Source organism: Oncorhynchus kisutch, linkage group LG6 (assembly GCF_002021735.2).
Source record: "Oncorhynchus kisutch isolate 150728-3 linkage group LG6, Okis_V2, whole genome shotgun sequence".
In the NCBI taxonomy this organism is placed as follows: Eukaryota; Metazoa; Chordata; class Actinopteri; order Salmoniformes; family Salmonidae; genus Oncorhynchus; species Oncorhynchus kisutch.
Genome location: NC_034179.2, coordinates 64202065 through 64227020, shown reverse-complemented (window position 1 = coordinate 64227020; position 24956 = coordinate 64202065). Strand labels below are relative to the sequence as shown.

Below are 24956 nucleotides of genomic sequence, written 5' to 3'. Positions count from 1 at the left end.
AGGGATGGGGTACACATGAAATGCATTACGAAATAAAACAATTTACATGATTTTAAAGCTTTTTAATGGAAATTAAAAACCAAAAATAGTGAACATTATACTGTCAAAACATTTCAAATATTCCATTGTCTCTGTCACGGTTCACATTGGGTAGACATCCATTGAAAAGTAGAAAATGACTATCATAATGATAACACATTTCAGTTGTGTACATTACTTCATTTTTATCTGATGTCTTTATCATTTTTCATTCCTTAAAGTCATCATCTCATCTCTGCTCAAGTAGTAGCAGCCAGCCCGACCGACCATCTAACGTTACAGTATTTCTGTGCTTCATATACCGTACTGTCTTTAGTCATCCTATTTAGCTAGGCTAGCCTGTCTAATAATGTCGCAGAGCCGTCTGTAAAAAAAAAAAAACATTTTTACTAGCTCTTCAAACAAGGTAAGGCATACTTTCACAAATTGTCTCCGTCCCTCTCATCGTTGTGTTCTGTACATTCCTATCATGCGGTCTATTTTGGTCTGTGTGTGTCTTATCTAACATCCAAGCCGGGAAGTACAGGCGCAATGGATTATGGTCATTGTAGTTAATCACCAAATTTCTGTGCTGAATTAGGTTTAATTATTGGCTTAATACTACAGCCAAGCGTCCCACGTAGTTCTTGACTTGATTTTGCTCGTGAATGATTGGATTTCTCTCTACAGAAATGGCACGTTGGGCTCACAAAAAAAGAAGAAGAACTAAATGGAATTCAAATAAATGAACCGACGTCGGTTAATTGGTTGTTCAATGCATTTCAGTTAATCGCTCAGCACTACCGATTGGCCCTCAATAACTAGAAAATAAATGTGTCAAATATCAACAGCAACTAAAAAACAGAATCAGAGGATGTATTTCTTTCTGATTAAAGGAATTGGAAACAATGTGAAAAGCAGCTACCATTTTTATTTTAGCAATAAAATCAAAAGTCATTGTTTTGTTGGAGCTCAACACTCACATGTCAGTACACACTAAGGAGTACACACTAAGGGTCATTTAGGTTAAGTATTCCCATTGGTGGATTAGAATTGACAAACCCGGGGTTCTTCACTAGAGTAGTAGGCCACCCTACTGCCTGCATGAGCAAAAAAAACACACAAATCTCATTGTACATTTACTAAAGGCACTGGACCAAACAGCACTGTTAAGTAAAGCACTAAAACTCACTTGTCATAACAATCTACCTGCATGGCATTCCTAAGAGAAAGATTAGCTCACTGTGGTTCACTGTAGTTTAGCATCAAAGTGAAGTATTGGTTTAAATTGGCATATTGTTACTGTACAAGCAAAACTAAACAAAAGTGATACTTGAAGAAAACAATGCAAAAGGCTTTGATAAAAACAACTACTTCTACCACGATATTTCCTGTACCTGACATGTACAGTTGAAGTCGGAAGTTTACATACACCTTAGTCAAAAACACTTAAACTCAGTTTTTCACAATTCCTGACATTGAATCTAGTAAAAATTCCCTGTCAGTTAGGATCACCACTTTATTATGAGAATGTGAAATGACAAAATAATAGTAGAGAGAAGGATTTCAGCTTTCATTTCTTTCATCACATTCCCAGTCGGTCAGAAGTTTACACACACTCAATTAGTACTTGGTAGCATTGCCTTTAAATTGTTAACTTGGGTAAAACGTTTCGGGCAGCCTTCCACAAGCTTGGGTGAATTTTTGTCCATTCCTCCTGACAGAGCTGGTGTAACGGAATCAGGTTTATTGGCCTCCTTGCTCACACATGCTTTTTCAGTTCTGCCCACACATTTTCTATAGGATTGAGGTCAGGCCTTTGTGATGGCCACTCCAATACCTTGACTTTTTGCCCTTAACTACTCTTACCACTTGGGAGGCGGCCCGTCAGGAAGACCAGGACCCAGTTGCAGAGGGAGGTGTTTAGTCCCAGGGTCCTTAGCTTATTGATGAGCTTTAAGCCATTCTGCCACAAATTTGGAAGTATGCTTGAGGTCATTGCCCATTTGGAAGACCCATTTGCGACCAAGCTTTAACTTCCTGACTGATGTCTTGAGATGTTGCTTCAATATATCCACATAATTTTCCTACCTCATGATGCCATCTATTTTGTGAAGTGCAACAGTCCCTCCTGCAGCAAAGCACCCCCACAACATAATGCTGCCACCCCCGTGCTTCACGGTTGGGATGGTGTTTTTCGTCTTGTAAGCCTCCCCATATTTCCTCCAAACATAACAATCGTCATTATGGCCAAACAGCTCTATTTTTCTTTCATCGGACCAGCGGACATTTCTCCAAAAAGTACGATCTTTGTCCCCATGTGCAGATGCAAACCGTAGTCTGGCTTTTTTATGGCAGTTTTGGAGCAGTGGCTTCTTCCTCGCTGAGCGGCCTTTCAGGTTATATAGGACTCGTTTTACTTTGGATATAGATACTTTTGTACCTGTTTCCTCCAGAATCTTCACAAGGTCCTTTGCTGGTGTTCTGGGATTGATTCATACTTTTCACACCAAATTACGTCCATCTCTAGGAGACATAACGCATCTTCTTTCTGAGCAGTATGACAGAGCTGCGTGGTCGCATGGTGTTTATACTTGTTTACTATTGTTTGTACAGATGAACGTGGTACCTTCAGGCATTTGGAAATTGCTCCCAAGGATGAACCAGACATGTGGAGGTCTATAATTTTTTTATGAGGTCTTGGCTGATTTATTTTGATTTTCCCATGATGTCAAGCAAAGAGGCACTGAGTTTGAAGGTAGGCCTTGAAATACATCCACACCTCCAATTGACTCAAATTATGTCAATTAGCCTATCAAAAGCTTCTAAAGCCATGACATTATTTTCTGTAATGTTCCAAGCTGTTTAAAGGCACAGTCAACTTAGTGTATGTAAACTTCTGACCCACTGGAATTGTGAAAATGAATTATAAGTTAAATAATCTGTCTGTAAACAATTGTTGGAATAAATACTTACCAACTTGCCAAAACTATAGTTTATTAACAAGAAATTTGTGGAGTGGTTGAAAAACAAGTTTTAATAACTCCAACATAAGTGTATGTAAACTTCCGACTTCAACTGTATATGAAGTCAGAAAATATTCCTGATTCTGAAGGAAAGTGCATAAATGAGTGCCCTCAAAGATTTGTCTCGCTAATTAAATAAAAAGGATTAATGCACTTGCGAGGTCAATCAGTGCACCAAGCATCTGTTAGGGTTTCTGGCATCTCACATTGCCCGCCAAACTTCCTTTATCACTGTAGTCATCTGATAAACTCCATCATATTTTTAAATAACCAACTGTACAAGATTGGTATTAGGGACTGCTTTGAGAAAGTGTGGGGCAGTTTTAAGACAGTTTTCAACAGTTTGGGAGGATTTGGGGCAGTTTTAGGGCATCAACATTTCAGACACCTGTCAGATCTCACAACGCCTGGATAGGTATGAATTTAACATATCAGTGAATCATATGATATAGCAGTCGACTGCACAGTTGATAATGCGGAATGAAACCATTTGTTGATGCAATGCAATGACTGAAATGTAGTCGAACTGGAATGCGCCCAATACCTCCCAAGGGCGTGACCTCTTCACCGACGGAGCCGTGGAGCAGATCTGTCATCGGTGGACGTGGGCTTCAGCTTGACAGTGGCGAAAGGGTTGGTGCCCCTATACAACAAAGACAGTGAGAGAACAGAGATATGGTAGCTCACGCATTATGTTTTAACGAGCCTGAGAGAAAACCGAAACTCACACATAGCTTGTTAACCAGCATAAACAGTCCAGAATGATGATTTCCCATGAAATAATCAAGTTGTCATTTATTTGGATGAACAGTGTACAGCAGCACTAACCCAACGCACACGGCGCCTCTCCAAAACTAACTGACTAAGCATGGCCCAGCCTCATCACATACAGTAACTCATTTGCATAACATTGTGTGATATGCTGAGAGCCATTTGAACGTGTGCGCAGATTACAATATCCCCAACAAGCTCCCACAGTCTCACTTGCAGAACTAGAAATGTTTCCACGTTCTCCAAATGTCCAATTTTGAAGTTGATCCAAATGTTTTTTGACACCCTGGGTTGACTCCTGCTGCTCTGTATCGTTCCATTTCTCAAAACGTAACATTTCAAAGTTAAAGGGATGCGTTTAGCCACTCGTTCCAAAGGTTAAGGTAAGGGTTAAGGTTTGGGATAGGGTTAAAACATCATTCTGAATGGTTAAAGCGGTGAAAAAAGAAAAGCAATTGCTACACCCATTTTTGGACTTGTACATTTATGACATGAACCCATTGATTCTTGAAGAATAGAACTCAGAAATGCCTCGGAAGCTTTAGTTCGACTGTCGTACCCCAATAGAACGTCAAAATATCAGCTTGTTTTGCTCAACATTTGTAAACAAAGAAAATGTCAACATGGTTAAAAACTCTCATTTTTGATATCATGGATGGTCAGTCTTTGTATCCATAGTCCGCCTATGAATTCGAGAGTGATTGCATTTCTCCAGCCCCATCCCTCAGCTTTTTACCGAACCAGTGGCAGGGAGTCTGCTTTGTTATTGTTTCTACTGCTGATTGCTGCTTTAAGGTAAGGGTTAAGGTTTTGGATAGGTTATGTACAGTGCCTTCGGAAAGTATACAGACCCCTTGACTTTTTCCACATTTTGTTACATTACGTTAATCCATACTCTAGAATGAATTAAATAAATAAAAACATACTCAGTAATCTACAAACAATACCCCATAATGACAAAGCAAAAACTGGTTTTAAGAAATTCAATTGATTGGACATGACTTGGAAAGGCACACACCTGTTTAAATAAGGTCCCACAGTTGACAGTGCATGTCAGAGCAAAAACCAAGCCATGAGGTCAAAATAATTGTCCTTAGAGAGCCGAGACAGGATTGTGTCGAGGCACAGATCTGGGGAAGGGTACCAAAACATTTCTGGAGCATTGAGGTCCCAAGAACACAGTGGCCTCCATCATTCTTAAGTCGAAGAAGTTTGGAACCACCAAGACTATTCCTAGAGCTGGCCGCCCGGCCAAACTGAGCAATCGGGGGAGAAGGGCCTTGGTCAGGGAGGTGACCCGATGGTCACTCTGACAGAGCTCTAGAGTTCTTCTGTGGAGATGGGAGAACCTTACAGAAGGACAACCATCTCTGCAGCATTAAATCAAACAGGCATTTATGGTAGAGTGGCCAGACAGAAGCCACTCCTCAGTAAAAGGCACATGACAGCCCGCTTGCAATTTGCCAAATGGCACCTAATGACTCTCAGACCAAGAGAAACAAGATTTTCTGGTCTGATGAAACCAAGATTGAACTTTGTCATGTCTGGAGGAATCCTGGCATCATCCCTACGTTGAAGCATGGTGGTGGCAGAATCATGCTGTGGGGATGTTTTTCAGCAGCAGGGAGTGGAGAGTAGTCAGGGTCGAGGCAAAGATGAATGGAGCAAAGTACAGAGAGATCCTTGATGAAAACCCGCTCCTAAGCACACAGCCAAGTCAACGCAGGAGTCGTTTCGGGACAAGTTTCTAAATGTCCTTGAGAGGCCCAGCCAGAGCCCGGACTTAACCCAGATCGAACATCTCTGGAGAGACCTGAAAATAGCTGTGCAGCAACAATCCCCATTCAACCTGACAGAGCTTAAGAGGATCTGCAGAGAAAAATGGGAGAAGCTCCCCAAATACAGATGTGCCAAGCTTGTAGCATCATACCCAAGAAGACTCAAGCCTGTAATTGCTGCCAAAGGTGCTTCAACAAAGTACTGAGTAAAGGGTCTGAATACTTATATAAGTTTTAATTTTGTAATTATTTTTTTATTAGCAAAAATGTTTAAAAAAACTGTTTTTGCTTTTTCATTAAAAAACTATTTAATCAATTTTAGAATAAGGCTATAACCTAACAAAATGTGGAAAAAGTTAAGGGGTCTGAATACTTTCCGAAGGTACTCTGTATAAAAAAAAGTGGCCACAACTGGGAACGAACACACAACCTTCTGACCCAGAATCATGGGAGTTACACCCAGGCACCATGACCTAGCAAAACCCAAGCTTACTTGATGGTAATAGCGTTCACTGTTGCCCCTAGTTGCCGGTTTTGATGGCATTTCCCTCGGGACATGGATAAACATCCAATTTCGACGTCAATCTTGGACGATCTCTCTAGATATCACTTCTTAGTAATGAATAAACACAAATAGGACTGATGAGAACTGCAATGGCTGTTCCTTACTTTGGAAAGAGGTTTGGCCCAGGTCCACCATGACGCTCTCCTCTCTGCAGGGGGAGGAAAGAACACAACTTTAAAAGGTGTCTTTTCCAACCCATGCAAACATGTTTACATATAGAGCTGTAACCCAGACAGGGGGGCAGAGCATCTACGGGTGTGCAATCCACACCATGCAAAGATCCAACACCATGCAAACACACACACAAACAGACACACACACTCCTCACCCCCCTACACTGTCAGCAGCTGGAGCTTCCCCCCTGCATCCACCAGAAGGAGGGCTGTGGCGTCATAGAGAACAGCACATTGCCACAGTGCCCCTGCTGGCCGGAGGACAAACATGCCGCCGATTTTAAAAACTAATTTTCATTCAACCTTTTCCGCTTTAACTCCATTCTAACTAGCTTTGAATGACTTTCACTCAGAGACTTTCCTCAGACTATCATGTTAACAATAACAAACGAACATTGATTTGTTAGAAACACCACATTAGTGTCGTATAGCAGGCTCACCATAGCGTAAACAGTGTAAAGACTAGATTTTAAGAACTTCATGGCCAAAATCGATCCTCAGTGATCATTCACCCAGGCAGTATTACCTTATTGTCAGAGTGAGACTCCGCCCTTCTATCCATGCTGGGTGTGATTGGACGCATCTCTGTCTGTCTATTGGGTGGAGGCGGCGGAGGCGGGGGTCTACCGTGGCTGCTGCCTCCTGATTGGTCCAGCAGGTTGTCCATACTGTGGGCGCTCCTAAGGGTGGAGCTACTGAAGGATCAAAGGTCAACAAAAGTCAAAACAGCATTAGCAACTCATTAGCAACTATCTCTTTAAAGGGATAATTTACCCAAATTTACCCTCAAGTGAAATTATTATTTGCTTATTTGCTTGAACTGTCCCTTTAAGAGCTAGTGGATCACCTGGAGCCAGTTGATCTAGGGGCCTCCTCCAGTGTCCCCACATAGGCAGCTGGGAACCAGCCCTGGCTGTGGGGGGAAGCAGAGAAGAGATACATTTCTAGGAGTTTCTATGAAGGACAGAGAGCTATGGCATGCTAGCATTCAGCACGTCATAAGCAAGTAGGCAAAAAAATATATATATTACATTTTTCATTTTCTGGTTCATATCCCAAAGACTACAGTATCAAGTGGAGTATCTCTTGAACAGATTTAAGTTTTCCTTATACAATGTTGTTCTGTGAGGGCAGCTCTGCCTCAAAGGCAGGAGCATTTCTCTCTACCTCCCTCTCCCTCACCGTGAGCTGCTCTCTGCCCGGCCGTAGAGCCAGCCGTTACGGGGCTCCTGCACCAGCACGCTCACCACCTCCCCCCGGGAGAAGGGCAGCAGGGTGGGGTTGCTGGAGTTAGCAGGGTGGGATACCAGAGCTCTCATAGGTCTCCCTCCTCCACCTCCACCCAGACCTAGGGACTCGCCAAATGAGCTGGAGCGGGAACGGATGTTCTGGGGTGATGGGCCTGGGGGGACGGGGGGACGGACGGACATAGATGTGTGAACATCAGAGGGCCAGGAAGGCAAGTCATAGGAGAGGAAAAACACCTGAACACCATGGGTATGGCATGTACATAATAGTTATCCAGATAGACTTAACCTGTTTTAGCATGGACATTGCCATTGATGACTTCCACCAAAGTAGTCAACTGGGCACGAAGATGAGTACTCTATCTAACACTATAGGTTTGGTATACTGTAGTGTAGATATACAGTATATCATGCCCCCACCTCTGGAGGGCACTCTTCCCAGAGGCTGCTCCTCTTTGCCTGACCATTGGCTCCCCCTGTCCTCCTCCCTCGTTCTGGATGTGTTGTCCTGGTCCAGGTGAGAGGGGTTCCGGGATCCAGGTCGTCTGGTGGCGTTGACCTGGTCTCTCCATCCATCAGCTATCTGCTGTAGGCCTCCCCCTGCCCCTGTCTGGCTCATCGAACACACACACACACATTGCATTACTTTCATTCACCTTGTTTATTCATTGGCTTTCATCTAGGTCAGGAAACTCACTCTCTTCTCTCTTACTTACCACTCTCTCTCAAAAAAAAATAAAAACAGAAAGCAACACACTAGGTGGAGCCTCTACTTATTCATTCCCTTCAAATCCACAAATTGGAGATTTGGAAATGGAAAAGGCCAGGAGCAGGTGGTCATATTGCAAACCAGCCACGGTTCTTTCTATGATGAATGTGGTTTATGGGTCGTCCTCTGTAGCTCAGTTGGTAGAGCATGACTGTAGTACAATGAACTAAGCTACACTACCTTGTTCATGAGGTAGATGATGGACTGAGTGAGACCACAGTGTTTCTCAGCCAGGAAACGGTATCGCCTTTCTTCCTCCATCAGAGCCTCGCGCTGACTCTCCCTCAGGAAGTGAATGTACTCATCCTGTGAGCACACATGCAATGTGTAAATATAGAACTTGTGTAAATACTCTTTATTTTATTTTACTCATACTCTTTATCTGACACACACACACACACACACACACACACACACACACACACACACACACACACACACACACACACACACACACACACACACACACACACACACACACACACACACCAGTGGAGGCTGTTGAGAGGAGGACAGCTCATAATAATGGGCGGAACTGAGCAAATGGAATGGCATCAAACACATGGAAACCATGTGTTTGATACCATTCCACCTGTTACGCTCAAGCCATTACCATGAGCCCATCCTCCCCAATTAAGATGCCACCAACCTCCTTTCTCTCACACACACACACACACACACACACACACACACACACACATGATTGACCTGGTGAGCCCCTCTCCTCAGCTGCCTCTCCAAAGATATGGCCTGGCTCTGTACCTCCATCTCATATCGCCTCCTGCTGCCCTGGAGGACACATTACATCAATGCCAGATACATTTACACTGAGTGTACAAAACATTAGGAACACCAGCTCTTTACATTACATAGACTGATCAGGTGAATCCAGGTGAAAGCTATGATCCCTTATTGATCTCACCTGTTAAATACACTTCAATCAGACAGGTTAAAGAAGGATTTTTAAGCCTTAAAACAGTTGAGAGCTGGATTTTGTGCCATTTAAGTGCCCTTGCCAGACACACCAGTTTGAGTGTGTCAATAACTGCAACGCTGCTGGGTTTTTCACGCACAACAGTTTCCCGCATCAAGAATGGTCCACCACCCAAAGGACATCTGTGGGAAGCATTGGAGTCAACATCGGCCAGCATCCCTGTGGAATGCTTTCCATGCCCCCAACAAATTGAGTCTGTTCTGAGGGCTAAAGGGGGTACAATTCAATATTAGGAAGGTGTTCCTAATGTTGTGTACACTGAGTGTATACATAATAACACCACCATAGTCTTTATGTAAAAGTATCAGTAAGGATCAAACAGGAATGGTCCGGGCACTGCCCACTACTTCTGTACTACTTTTGTACATTCGGATTCTGTATGTGTGCCAGTCCATGATCTTTACTACACTACTACTGTACTGTCAACACAAGGGAGTACAGTATGTGAAAGGGGTATGTGAAGGAGAGTGGCTACTCACTGCTATGTAGTCCTTATCCAGTCTGACATTGTTGTTCATCTCCTGTAGCACCTCAGTGTGGAACCAGCGGAACTAGAGCAACACAGAGAATGGTTATTATGATCGCAGTAGTTGAAACACCACTGGTAAGCCAAACAATCACATCTCAAATTGTCAGATTATAGAGTCAACTGTGATGTTACACCATCTGGTAAAATATACAGTACAATATATTAATAAGTGGGTTGCTTAGTTGTGAGTTGTTTCGACAGGTGTATAACTACATCCCCAGGTACAATTGCAATACACTCGTAATTCTTCCTTTTGAATTCTAATACAGTAAAAGAACTAGTGCAGTGCCACTGTTCTACTGTTTGATGAGGAGTGTAAAGGAACCTACTATTCCTTCAAGTTCAGTGGTGAGACGCTTCTGGTTCTCTGAAATCTGAATCAGAACATCTCCTGTGAGACACAATGAGAAATTATTATCATAGGCAGACATTGACACACACACACACACACACACACACACACACACACACACACACACACACACACACACACACACACACACACACACCCCAGATAAAGAGACGGTGTCAAAACACACATACAGTCCTACCCCGCCACCCCCCATACACACACACTGCTTTTATCATCTTTAACAACATCCCAAGGCGCATCTCTCTGACTACACTGTAAGACACTTCTGTAATTTCAACAGTAAAAACACAGTAGAATTCACAGTAAAATATCGTAAACGAGTTTTAAAGCACATTGTAAGAGTTTGTCCTTTTCACATTTGACATTTTTGTCATTTAGTAGATGCTCTTATCCAGAGCGACTTACAGTTAGTGCATTCATCCTAAAACAGCTAGGTGGGTCAACCACATATCACAGGCATAGCAAATACATTTTTCCTCAATAAAATAGATATCAGAAAAGTCAGAGGTAGAAAGATGGCCAAGGACTCTGCTGTGCTAGATTCAGGGGGACGCTGGTTCCACCATTGGGGTGCCAGAACAGAGAAGAGCTTGAACTGGGCTGAGTGGGAGCTGGCCAAAGGACCAGAGGTGGCAGAAGGGAGTGCTCAGGTTGGGGTGTAGGGTTTGAGTGTAGCCTGAAGATAGGAAGGGGCAGTTCCTCTTCCTGCTCCGTAGGCAAGTACCATGGTCTTGTAGTGGATGCGAGCTTCAACTGTAAGCCAGTGGAGTGTGCGGAGGTTAAAGGTTAAGGTTAAATACCAGACGGACTGCAGCGTTCTGTAAAAGTTGCAGGGGTTTGATGGCCAAGCCAATAAAAACACTGTAGAATGCACAGAAACATACATTAAATATGTTTCAAAGAATACATGATGGTGCATTGTGGGAAAATGCTGTGGGCGGGGAAAGAATCTCATTAACATATTTTAAGGCATGCCTTGTAAGAAGCTCTAGTTGAGTGAGAATGTTCTGCCCCCAGAGAATACTGTAATATACAAACCTTGTCCCAAAAATGTACAGTAACTTACTGGTCAATTTCTGCCAGTAATTCACTGTTATGCAAAATACAGTATCATACTGCATTTTTGGAGCGCAAAACCTTTTTTTAACACCAGTGGGTGCATGGTGTTGTTGCTTCTGACTCATTAACATATTTTTAGTTGTGACTTGTAAGAGGCTCTATTTGTTGCACCCATTAGTGAGAATGCTGTACAGATTTAACTGACATATTGTAATCAATCAATCAACTGTATTTATAAAGCCCTTTTGAAATCAGCAGATGTCACAAAGTACTATACAGAAACCCAGGCTTAAACCCCAAACAGCATGCAATACAGGTGAAATTTCCCAGGTTTTCCAGAAATCCCAATCCCGATTCCTGGATAACATTATCCTATTAACTCACTTGGTGAAAATTAACTCAAATTACTGAAAATGAACAAATTACACAACCGTGTCTCTTTTGCCCTGTAGTCACTGTCAGTTTCGAAGCCTTTGTTATGTTAAGGCCCAAAGTACAAGTGATATAAAACACCAAATATCAGTTGGTATGCTGTAATATATAATTACATTTTCACTATTAGCAATTGCTGAATAGCTTTTCAGTACAATTCAACAATAAAGTACTGTGTTGATCTTTTGCTGTAAATAAATATTGCTGTGGTAAAATATTGTGGGAGGGACAAGAATCGCTGGCTCATTATCATACAAGGCGTGAACCCTTGACTTTTTTCACATTTTGTTATGTTACAGCCTTATTCTAAAATGGATTAAATAGTTTTTTCCCCTCATCAATCTACATGCAACACCCCACAATGATAAAGCAAAAACCAAGCCACGAGGTCGAAGGAACTGTCCGTAAAGTTCCAAGACAGGCTTGGGTCGAGGCACAGATCTGGGGAAAGATACCAAAAAATGTCTGCAGCATTGAAGGTCATCAAGAACACATTGGCCTCCATCATTCTTAAATGGAAGACGTTTGGAACCACCAAGACTCTTCCTAGAGCTGGCCGCCTGGCCAAACTGAGCAATCGGGGGAGAAGGGCCTTGGTCAGGGAGGTGACCAAGAATATAAATAGTAAAGTAAAGTACAGATCCCAAAAAAACTACTTAAGTAGTACTTTCAAGTATTTTTACTTAAGTACTTTACACCACTGGTTTTGACAGTAATTGATTAGCTATTTAGACACTGAAAATGCTGTTCAACACCCCTCAAGTATCACTAACTAACCAATTACTGTCTAATCAAGTAACGCTACTGTGCAAATATGCAAATAATTTCTCAGCTAGCTAGCTAACCTAAGGCTAACGTTAGCTACTCTCAGTAACGTCAGCTCAATTAGTTAGCTACCGTATCTGTTGAAAAACAAAGCTCGATAGCTGAATTAACATTTTTTCCAATTTATGGAAGATTGGTGATTCTTTCTCAAGAATTTCCTAACACAGAGTGAGATGGTTGTTGTATTAGCTAGATGCTAAATAATTGTATTGTGCACACACACACACACACACACACACACACACACACACACACACAAAATCTAGTGACTAGATTTTGTGTGTGTGTGTGTGTGTGTGTGTGTGTGTGTGTGTGTGTGTGTGTGTGTGTGTGTGTGTGTGTGTGTGTGTGCACAATACAATTATTTAGCATCTAGCTACATAGATGGGTTGGCTGATAATGTCATGAAAATGATGTGTGCTCTTCCATGGGGCAGAAGTCAGCCTGTTGTGATTCTGGATTGCCAGATTGCTAGCAAGAATGACAAACTGCCATGTGAGGTATCGCAAGTGGCTCATTTCAGCATTTTTCGTCATGTTATTGATACCATGTCTTGTTTTGAAGTGTTTTGACTGACATGGCGGTGTTCGCCTTAGCAATCTCACTAGGATAAAGACCACCTCCATTCCTGTCAGTATTGAAAGAGATCATGATACCTCACATCTCAAAATAGGGCTACTTAATGTTAGATCCCTTACTTCAAAGGCAATTATAGTCAATGAACTAATCACTGATCATAATCTTGATGTGATTGGCCTGACTGAAACATGGCTTAAGCCTGATGAATTTACTGTGTTAAATGAGGCCTCACCTCCTGGCTACACTAGTGACCATATCCCCCGTGCATCCCGCAAAGGCGGAGGTGTTGCTAACATTTACGATAGCAAATTTAAATTTACAACAAAAAAAAATGACGTTTTCGTCTTTTGAGCTTCTAGTCATGAAATCTATGCAGCCTACTCAATCACTTTTTATAGCTACTGTTTACAGGCCTCCTGGGCCATATACAGTGTTCCTCACTGAATTCCCTGAATTCCTATCGGACCTTGTAGTCATAGCAGATAATATTCTAATCTTTGGTGACTTTAATATTCACATGGAAAAGTCCACAGACCCACTCCAAAAGGCTTTCGGAGCCATCATCGACTCAGTGGGTTTTGTCCAACATGTCTCTGGACCCACTCACTGTCACAGTCATACGCTGGACCTAGTTTTGTCCCATGGAATAAATGTTGTGGATCTTAATGTTTTTCCTCATAATCCTGGACTATCGGACCACCATTTTATTACGTTTGCAATTGCAACAAATAATCTGCTCAGACCCCAACCAAGGAACATCAAAAGTCATGCTATAAATTCACAGACTACACAAAGATTCCTTGATGTCCTTCCAGATTCCCTCTGTCTACCCAAGGACGCCAGAGGACAAAAATCAGTTAACCACCTAACTGAGGAACTCAATTTAACCTTGCGCAATACCCTAGATGCAGTTGCACCCCTAAAAACTAAAAACATTTCTCATAAGAAACTAGCTCCCTGGTACACAGAAAATACCCGAGCTCTGAAGCAAGCTTCCAGAAAATTGGAACGGAAATGGCGCCACACCAAACTGGAAGTCTTCCGACTAGCTTGGAAAGACAGTACCGTGCAGTACCGAAGAGCCCTTACTGCTGCTCGATCATCCTATTTTTCAAACTTAATTGAGGAAAATAAGAACAATCCGAAATTCCTTTTTGATACTGTCGCAAAGCTAACTAAAAAGCAGCATTCCCCAAGAGAGGATGACTTTCACTTTAGCAGTGATAAATTCATGAACTTCTTTGAGGAAAAGATTATGATTATTAGAAAGCAAATTACGGACTCCTCTTTAAATCTGCGTATTCCTTCAAAGCTCAGTTGTCCTGAGTCTGCACAACTCTCCCAGGACCTAGGATCAAGAGAGACGCTCAAGTGTTTTAGTAATATATCTCTTGACACAATGATGAAAATAATCATGGCCTCTAAACCTTCAAGCTGCATACTGGACCCTATTCCAACTAAACTACTGAAAGAGCTGCTTCCTGTGCTTGGCCCTCCTATGTTGAACATAATAAACGGCTCTCTATCCACCGGATGTGTACCAAACTCACTAAAAGTGGCAGTAATAAAGCCTCTCTTGAAAAAGCCAAACCTTGATCCAGAAAATATAAAAAACTATCGGCCTATATCGAATCTTCCATTCCTCTAAAAAATTTTAGAAAAGGCTGTTGCGCAGCAACTTACTGCCTTCCTGAAGACAAACAATGTATACGAAATGCTTCAGTCTAGTTTTAGACCCCATCATAGCACTGTGACGGCACTTGTGAAGGTGGTAAATGACATTTTAATGGCATCGGACCGAGGCTCTGCATCTGTCCTCGTGCTCCTAGACCTTAGTGCTGCTTTTGATACCATCGATCACCACATTCTTTTGGAGAGATTGGAAACGCAAATTGGTCTACACGGACAAGTTCTGGCCTGGTTTAGATCTTATCTGTCGGAAAGATATCAGTTTGTCTCTGTGAATGGTTTGTCCTCTGACAAATCAACTGTAAATTTCGGTGTTCCTCAAGGTTCCGTTTTAGGACCACTATTGTTTTCACTATATATTTTACCTCTTGGGGATGTTATTCGAAAACATAATGTTAACTTTCACTGCTATGCGGATGACACACAGCTGTACATTTCAATGAAACATGGTGAAGCCCCAAAATTGCCCTTGCTAGAAGCATGTGTTTCAGACATAAGGAAGTGGATGGCTGCAAACTTTCTACTTTTAAACTCGGACAAAACAGAGATGCTTGTTCTAGGTCCCAAGAAACAAAGAGATCTTCTGTTGAATCTGACAATTCATCTTAATGGTTGTACAGTCGTCTCAAATAAAACTGTGAAGGACCTCGGCATTATTCTGGACCCTGATCTCTCTTTTGAAGAACATATCAAGACCATTTCAAGGACAGCTTTTTTCCATCTACGTAACATTGCAAAAATCTGAAACTTTCTGTCCAAAAATGATGCAGAAAAATTAATCCATGCTTTTGTCACTTCTAGGTTAGAGTACTGCAATGCTCTACTTTCCTGCTACCCGGATAAAGCACTAAATAAACTTCAGTTGGTGCTAAATACGGCTGCTAGAATCCTGACTAGAACCAAAAAATTTGATCATATTACTCCAGTGCTAGCCTCTCTACACTGGCTTCCAAAGCAAGTGCTGATTTCAAGGTTTTACTGCTAACCTACAAAGCATTACATGGGCTTGCTCCTACCTATCTCTCTGATTTGGTCCTGCCGTACATACCTACACGTACGCTGCGGTCACAAGACGCAGGCCTCCTAATTGTCCCTAGAATTTCTAAGCAAACAGCTGGAGGCAGGGCTTTCTCCTATAGAGCTCAATTTTTATGGAACAGTCTGCCTACCCATGTCAGAGACGCAAACTCGGTCTCAACCTTTAAGTCTTTACTGAAGATTCATCTCTTCAGTGGGTCATATGATTGAGTGTAGTCTGGCCCAGGAGTGGGAAGGTGAACGGAAAGGCTCTGGAGAAACGAACCGCCCTTGCTGTCTCTGCCTGGCCGGTTCCCCTGTTTCCACTGGGATTCTCTGCCTCTAACCCTATTACAGGGGCTGAGTCACTGGCTTACTGGGGCCCTCTCATGCCGTCCCTGGAAGGGGTGCGTCACCTGAGTGGGTTGATTCACTGATGTGGTCATCCTGTCTGGGTTGGCGCCCCCCCTTGGGTTGTGCCATGGCGGAGATCTTTGTGGGCTATACTCGGCCCTGTCTCAGGATGGTAAGTTGGTGGTTGAAGATATCCCTCTAGTGGTGTGTGGGCTGTGCTTTGGCAAAGTGGGTGGGGTTATATCCTTCCTGTTTGGCCCTGTCCGGGGGTGTCCTCGGATGGGTCCACAGTGTCTCCTGACCCCTCCTGTCTCAGCCTCCAGTATTTATGCTGCAGTAGTTTATGTGTCAGGGGGCTAGGGTCAGTTTGTTATATCTGGAGTACTTCTCCTGTCCTATTCGGTGTCCTATGTGAATCTAAGTGTGCGTTCTCTAATTCTCTCCTTCTCTCTCTCGGAGGACCTGAGCCCTAGGACCATGCCCCAGGATTACCTGACATGATGACTCCTTGCTGTCCCCAGTCCACCTGGCCGTGCTGCTGCTCCAGTTTCAACTGTTCTGCCTTCTTATTATTCGAACATGCTGATCATTTATGAACATTTGAACATCTTGGCCATGTTCTGTTTTAATCTCCACCCGGCACAGCCAGAAGAGGACTGGCCACCCCACATATGCTCTCTCTAATTCTCTCTTCTTTTTTTTCTCTCTCTTGGAGGACCTGAGCCCTAGGACCATGCCCCAGGACTACCTGACATGAGGACTCCTTGCTGTCCCCAGTCCATCTGACTGTGCTGCTGCTCCAGTTTCAACTGTTCTGCCTTATTATTATACGACCATGCTGGTCATTTATGAACATTTGAACATCTTGGCCATGTTCTGTTATAATCTCCACCCGGCACAGCCAGAAGAGGACTGGCCACCCCACATAGCCTGGTTCCTCTCTAGGTTTCTTCCTAGGTTTTGGCCTTTCTAGGGAGTTTTTCCTAGCCACCGTGCTTCTACACCTGCATTGCTTGCTGTTTGGGGTTTTAGGCTGGGTTTCTGTACAGCACTTTGAGATATCAGCTGATGTACGAAGGGCTATATAAATAAATTTGATTTGATTTGATTTCATGTCAATGCAAATATTTGCTAGCTAGCTAACCAACAACTGTAACAATGTATTTGAGACAACAGGTGGTCATTGTGCAAATGTATTCGTTTGCAATAAACATTGGAGACAAAATATAACGTACATGTCAACTATATAAGCCAACCTTAGCTGTTTTGCCCCATGGTTGAATACATGTCGATTTTGTTGCTAAATCGACAGAGAGAGAATGAACACAGGTATTGTTAGTGAAGGGTAAGATAGTTGAATGTTAAATCAGGTTTACGATTGAGTGAACTGATAATATCAATACGGAACTGAAATTTTCCCAGATTTTACCTTTAGCTCAATTCAGGTAAACATTATTTCAAATCAAATCAAAGTTTATTTGACACGTGCGCCAAATACAACAAGTGTAGTAGACCTTACAGTGAAATGCTTACTTACTTCTGACATGTCCTGTGTGTATAAACTGTTAGACCCTGTGATATATTTCCATCGCTGAAAGCAGCTGTGAGATATTTCAGTGCATTAACACGTCTACATACAGTTGACTTATACATGTGATATGAGTAATGTAAGATATGTAAACATAATTAAAGTGGCATTATTTAGAGTGCATTGTATAAAGTGACGAGTCATCCATTTATTAAAGTGGCCAGCGATTGGGTCTTTCTGAGTTAGTGATTGCTGTTTAGCAGTCTGATGGCCTTGAGATAGAAGCTGTTTTTGTCTCTCAGTCCCAGCTTTGATGCACCTGTACTGACCTCGCCTTCTGGATAGTAGGGTGTGAACAGGTAGTTTGCCCCCTGATGCGTTGTGCAGACTGCACCACCCTCTGGAGAGCCTTGCAGTTGAGGGCGGTGCAGTTGCCGTACCAGGCTGTGATACAGTCCAACAGGATGCTCTCGATTGTGCATCTGTAAAGGTTTGTCAGGGTTTTGGGTGACAAGGCGCTGTTGCGCCTTCACCACACTGTCTGTGAGTGAATCATTTCAGTTTGTCTGTGATGTGAACGCAGAGGAACTTAAAACTTTCCAACTTCTCCACTGCTATCCCTTCAATGTGGATAGGGGGTGCTGCCTCTGCTGTTTCCTAAAGTCCACAATCATCTCCTTTGTTTTGTTGACGTTGAGTGAGAGGTTGTTTTCCTGACACCACACTCTGAGTGCCCTCACCTCCTCCGTATAGGCTGTCTCGTCGTTGTTGGTAATCAAGCCCACTGCTGTTGTGTCGTCTGCAAACTTGATGATTGAGTTGGAGGTGTGCATGGCCACGCAGTCGTGGGTGAACAGGGACAACAGGAGGGGGCTGAGCACGTACCCTTGTGGGGCCGAAGTGGCCCCTCCGAAAGTCAAGGACCCAATTGCACAGGGTGGGGTTGAGACCCAGGGCCTCCAACTTGATGAGCTTGGAGGGTAGTATGGTGTTGAATGCTGAGCTGTAGTCAATGAATATCATTCTTACATTCCTTTTTCATATTCCTTTTGTCCAGATGGGATAGGGCGGTGTGCAGTGTGATGGCGATTGCGTCGTCTGTGGACCTGTTGGGGCGGTATCCAAACTGAAGTGGGTCTAGGGTGGCCGGTAAGGTGGAGGTGATATGATCCTTGACGAGTCTCTCAAAGCACTTCATGATGACAGAAGTGAGTGCTACGGGGCGGTAGTCATTTAGTTCAGTTATTTTTGCCTTATTGGGTACAGGAACAACGGTAGCCATCTTGAAGCATGTGTGGACAACATACTGGGATAGGGAGCGATTGAATATGTCCGTAAACACACCAGCCAGCTGGTCTGCGCATGCTTTGAGGACATGGCTAGGGATGTTGTCCCTATTCATGGCTTTATTATGTGTGCCGACGTCGGCAACATGGCTACAGAAAAATCGCCATGTATAAATCCAAACTGTACAAAAATGCAAACGCAACATGCAACAATTTCAAAGATTTTACTGAGTTACAGTTCATATAAGGATATCAATTAAATGAAATGAATGTATTAGGACTTCTTAATCCATTGATTTCACGTGTCTGGGAAGACAGATAATATTTTAGTCAGGCAATGTCCACGTTATTCTCACATATTTTAGAATGTAATAATAATGTGAATATCAAGGCCTAAAAAATACATTGTTAAAGTGGTAACAGTATAATTATTTTTATTTGACACTTTTTGCATGGATGGGGGTTCTATATTAGGCCCTATTAAGTAGAATTACATAGATTATACAATTGTATAACATTCCTGTACTTATGCTGCAGTAGTTTATGTGTCGGGGGGCTAGGGTCAGTTTGTTATATCTGGAGTACTTCTCCTGTCTTATCCGGTGTCCTGTGTGAATTTAAGTATGCTCTCTCTAATTCTCTCTTTCTCTCGGAGGACCTGAGCCCTAGGACCATGCCTCAGGACTACCTGGATTGATGACTCCTTGCTGTCCCCAGTCCACCTGGGCGTGCTGCTGCTCCAGTTTCAACTGTTCTGCCTGCGGCTATGGAACCCTGACCTTTTCACCGGACGTGCTACCTGTCCCATGCCTTTTTAAACCTCAAATACAGTACATGTTTTACATTTCTTACATTGCAGGAAAGTTCTCCTTCAACAGGGTGATCAAATTAAGATCCTACATCTGTAACTCATTTTAGCCTCAGAGTGTCTGAGTGGCTAGGTTCAGGGTGGGTTAAATGAACTAAACAGGACCCACAGCCTGTTACACTCTATTATGCATACGGCTCTGTCACCTGATTCCACTGCTATAGTACAGATAACACCCCCTAACAAGGGCTCCGGTTACATTATACCTCTTATTAGGGAAATGGAAAGACTGACTCTGGACCAGTTGTTATGGTTAGACTCACGTACATGTTGTCTTGTTACCTCAAAATGCATCAACATTACAGTCACGCTGATGTGGGCAAAGTTCATTTTAATGCATATTCCACTATGGGGTAAACAAATAATATAGAAATACACACCTATGCGCTCTATAACTCTGCTCAAAACAAACAGGAACAGACATACTGTGTATGGCACAACAAACAAAAAAACACACGCATACAGCACAACTGCTATTCAACCCAACCCAGTGTCCACCCTCTGTCACATACACACACATACACACACACACACACACACACACACACACACGCCCTCGTCTAAGAAAGCTCCAGAGTTATTGTGACGGTAAAAGGAAGTGTACCAATGTGCTGCCTGTCAGGTAAACTTTGCTCTGTGTGGTTCGGTGAAGGACACATTGCATTGATTGGGGTAATAACCACAACCATAAACAGCACAAAGGACCCATACAGTACATCAGTCCTTCGTGTTTCTCTAGCTTTGTTCCTGCATCTCTAACCTTTCTCATACTCTTTAACTGACCTGACACACACACACACACACCATACGGCAGACACATGCACATATGTAATGTACACACGCACGCACACACACGTGTGCACACACACACACACACACACACACAGTGAATGAAGAGGTTCTTACCAATAGAGCGAGACGACATGGTGTGGAAGGCCTGCTCCCCTATCTTAGCAAGGGTGCTGAAGTAAGCCTCACTGGTCACAGCTAGGGCTAAACACACACACACACACACACACAGAGAAACAAACAAGCAATTGAATTGCATATCCAGTTGATATGATTCACTTTGCTGACATGCCAGAGTTAGACTCATGCCAGTAAAAGCCCAACAAACACATGAATCTGAAAGCAGCAAATTGCAGAAAGTTTGTTTAATATGCATCGACAGATTCATCTATAAATGATTCAAATAGCTGGGCCCATCGCATATACATGTTCCATATTTCCATATCTCATTACTTTGGAGTGGAAAAGGACTGCTGCAGACAGAACATAAACTGGACAGACACATTTACATTCAGCAGTTCAACCAATAGAAACATGTGTAGGTCATATTATGTCCTATAGGTTCATCGTAATAAACATTCCCAAGTGATATGGCAGTACGGGAAACCTTATGAACTCTGTTGACAAAATGAAAAGTTATTTGTATTTATTTCCAGGTTTGTTGTGTAGAAGTGAGGAGAGGCGTCAAGGAAGGGCACGACAAATGATCTCTCATTGATGAGATGATATAGTTCTGAGAAGGATCTCTAGTATAAATCAGTCATATACTTACTGTATGTATGACTCTGCTGAGAATGACTATTTTGTCACAATGTACTCTATTTTATTTGAATGCTTCATCGTATTCAAATGCATGCCACAAAGGTCATCGGTTTCACTTCCTTTCTTTCTCACCTTGGAAAGCCTGCATGTAGCTGTTTCCCAAAGACACTAACTTCTGTAGACTTGGGTTGAACTGATCCATCAGGCTCTGTTGACACACACACAGAGACAGGGAGAGACACACACACACACACACACAGAGAGAGAGACACACACACGGTGAGACATTGAAAGGTGTGGTGCTTATCTTGAACAGTAAGCTGTATACATATATCCTGTTCATAAGTGATATTGTATTTATCCATAGAATACTGTACTGCTCACGACTATAGTGCGCCAAATTGAACAGAATATAAGAACAACAAATGTGCATTGCAGATTAGGCCTACAGGTGAAGCTTATATCTAGGGCTACGCAACAATTGTCAAGATTTCAAACCAATCTCACTCACCGCATATATGCCCAAAGTAGAGCGATGCAACTGGTCGCTGTTTTGTCCAGACATTCTGACGCTCAAAGTGTTCCCACTGGCTGCCTATGAAACATTCAATCTATTTATTTATACGTTGTGAAAATTAAGGGTGACAGTCCTGAAAGTCCCCTATCCGTATCAACGCGGATGTTCTAATTCACAGGAAACTGGGCGGGGAGCAGAACAGAACGTGTGAGTAATTGACACTGGAGCTCAGAGAGGACTGTTGTCAATTATTAATCAAGTCAAAGCTATAAACGATTCAACAACACAAAACACTCAGCGACTAGTGACCTAAGCTTTACAAAGATAGGTTATTTGTGTAAGTAGGGGCCTTAAAATGGCTATTTTCATTATCTCCATTACAATACCAGCGTCTACATATGTGAAAAAAGTGCATTTCTAATATATAAAGTTCTACCCGATGACATCATCAAAAGTTAATGCATTTTAAAGATAGTGATTTTCAAACACTATGGGTTTCGGATGACGTGGGAAGCAAGAAAATACCGATCCCTCTGGCTAGAAACTAGTTGCCGGTTTAGAAAATCTGTCATGCCAGCTCCCGCTCCCCCTCGAGCACCAGGCTGCCGGCTTGTCAGGCTCCCACGCCTCAGCCGGCTCATCAGGCTCCCACGCCTCAGCGGGTTTGGCAGGCTCCCATCCCGCGTCATGCCTCAGCCGGCTCGTCAGGCTTCCACACCCCAGCCGGACCGTCAGGCTCGCCCAGGTGGGATGCCGGGTTGCGCCCCTAGAGGGGGGGCTACTGTAACACCTGTTTCCACTCCCCCTCTATGCCCATCATTACACACACCTGTCATCCTCATTACGCGCATTAGCGCATCATTGGACTCATCTGAACTCCTTCACTTTGTTGATTGCTCCCTCTATATCTGTCTGTTCCTCAGTTTGATCCCCGTGTCAGCATTGATGTCGTTATGTTTTTCATGTCCAGATGCTGACATGTCTTGTTTCATGTCTGTTTATTAATTAAATGTTCACTCCTGTACTTGCTTCTCGCTTCCAAGCGTCTGTCCTCACAAAATCAGGTTTACTTACTTTTAATCCTACCCTGTGATGTCACAGAGAATAATTGTTTACGTTTTTAACCACAGATCAAAGAAAGACCATGTAGACACTGGTATGACGCTGGAGATAATGAATACAAGGTTGAAAAGTGGCGGAATTGCCCTTTAATAATACATTTCATCCGTTATCAACACTAATAAGATGTCAAAGTTAACTGGAATGATTCAATGAGTGAATTTTATAACATTCACAATCTGATGAGCATGAGCTCATGTTCACACCCAGGATAGTGTGTGCGTGTGCTCGGGTGTGCGTGTGTGTGTGTGTGTGAGCTATCCCAGCATGAGGGTTCAGATGTATCACCAATAGGAATGACTTATCAGATTCTCCTGTGACCTCAAACACATACAACTCTCAGGTATGTGAGCTGAGGCAGTGAACTTGTCAATAATAAATAATTATCCCATCTCCCCACGGACTACTGTTACCAACCTTTCTGTTCACATATAATACAGATTATTACAGAGGCTCGTGATAGTAGCTAGAACTATAGTTCCCAATTTCCCAATATGTTAGAAGAATCATTGTATTTCCTATTTATATACAGGTAACTGCCAAAATGTATTATAAACATGAGAATACTCTCGTCTATTTAGGTATTGGTTGAAGCTCACTGTTAAATTCAAATCTCCCTACCATCATATATCTAAGCCAATAGGACACCGATTTCAAATCAACTTGATTGGAGATACACAACTCACTCTCCGCCTCTCGTCATGATCGACACATTTTCAAAAAAAATCAAGTAGCGACAAATCTAGCGACTTTTTCGGGTGTTATTGGAGACTTTTGTAGATCCTGACGTGAAAGCATGTATCGTTCTTACTCTTCTCAACGAGCAGCAGGTGCTGCCGTGGGCCCCACCCCCATCCCAAAGCACTCACAGGTGGCCCAGTCCTCACAAAGCAGTCACTCCCAGCTGCAGCCAGAGCAGGAGATGTTCACCCCTACGCGTCCAAACTGCAAATGAATCGTGCATGCGAGAAGCCGCCACTGGCTGATCCCGCCCTGGCTTACATTCAGCGCGGGATGTAAATGGGATGTAGATGTAAATTGTCTAAAATAAATCACTGCACTTACTCACCTTGTCCACTGTGTGTGTGCCTCTCTGTAACATAAGCTAAACATCTAGCTGGCTAGCTCATCATGTCTCAGTCTAAACTGTACACTCAAAAATACAGAAAGGAGTGGGAATCAAACCCTGAATTCAAAGGCTGGTTGAAGCCGTTTATTGGAGATGATACATGGGCATACTGCCTGAAATTGTAAGGCTGATTTCTATGCCAAACTTAGTGATGTAAAAAAAACACATATGACAACTCAAAAACATACTCAAAGGGCAAAGCCTTATAACAGTTCCATCTAAAACAAGCTGCCATTTATGGTTAAAAAAATTTTGACTCTGCAAAAAAGCATGAGGCCACCATGGCATTAGCTATCTCTGAACACTGTTCCATGCTGGCATGTGATCACATTGGAGAAGCATGTAGAGCAGCTTTCTCAGACTCCACTGCTGCTACCCACTTCCAAATGCACAGAACAAAGTGCACAGAAATGATTAATGATGTTCTAGCACTATACATTCTGAAAAGTTGGTCACAGATGTGGGTGACCAGTGTTTCAGCCTCCTCCTCGATGAGGCCACGGATGTAAGTGTTTCTAAGTACCTGGGGGTTGTGATAAGGTAATTTAGTGACACCAAGCAGACAATTGTATCAACATTTCTGGGGCTTGTTGAGTTGGAGAGAGGAGATGCCAAATCTATAGCCCGTGCTGTTGTGGCTTTCTTCGAGAAGTGTTGTCTTAAAAAAGAGAAACCCCTGGGTATAGGGACTGACAATGCCTCTGTTATGGCGGGGATTAACAATGGGGTCCATAAAGTGCTGAAGGAGGAGTATGGCCTC

General features: G+C 42.9%; 1 protein-coding gene across 2 annotated transcripts; it reads right to left on the bottom strand.

Annotated features, from left to right (window-relative positions):
* Window positions 1–47: 47 nt before the first annotated feature.
* Window positions 48–22124, bottom strand: baiap2l2a (BAR/IMD domain containing adaptor protein 2 like 2a). Of its 2 annotated transcripts, XM_031827174.1 has the most exons (14): window positions 21943–22123; window positions 21564–21639; window positions 20787–20873; window positions 10200–10261; window positions 9821–9892; window positions 9056–9136; window positions 8528–8653; window positions 7999–8188; window positions 7514–7733; window positions 7179–7244; window positions 6858–7026; window positions 6263–6306; window positions 3589–3687; window positions 48–1118 (listed from the first exon to the last, which is right to left on the bottom strand). In XM_031827174.1, exons 1-13 carry the CDS (start codon window positions 21994–21996, stop codon window positions 3609–3611), a joined length of 1326 nt encoding a protein of 441 aa, XP_031683034.1. In that variant the 5' UTR covers window positions 21997–22123; the 3' UTR covers window positions 48–1118; window positions 3589–3608. The 2 variants fall into 2 exon arrangements, with proteins under 2 accessions (XP_031683034.1, XP_031683035.1); XM_031827175.1 differs by lacking the exon at window positions 48–1118 and having other exon boundaries at window positions 3007–3687; window positions 6858–7023; window positions 21943–22124.
* Window positions 22125–24956: the final 2832 nt, after the last annotated feature.

Bases quoted from the DNA above. Each gene is read 5' to 3' on its own strand.
- baiap2l2a (XM_031827174.1), bottom strand. From the start codon at position 21,996: ATGTCTGGACAAAACAGCGACCAGTTGCATCGCTCTACTTTGGGCATA. The intron at 20,874-21,563 runs GTGAGAAAGAAA...GTGTGTGTTTAG, and splicing joins CTACATGCAGGCTTTCCAAG to CCCTAGCTGTGACCAGTGAG. The intron at 8,654-9,055 runs GTCAATCATGTG...GTGTGCTCACAG, and splicing joins TGAGGAGAGGGGCTCACCAG to GATGAGTACATTCACTTCCT.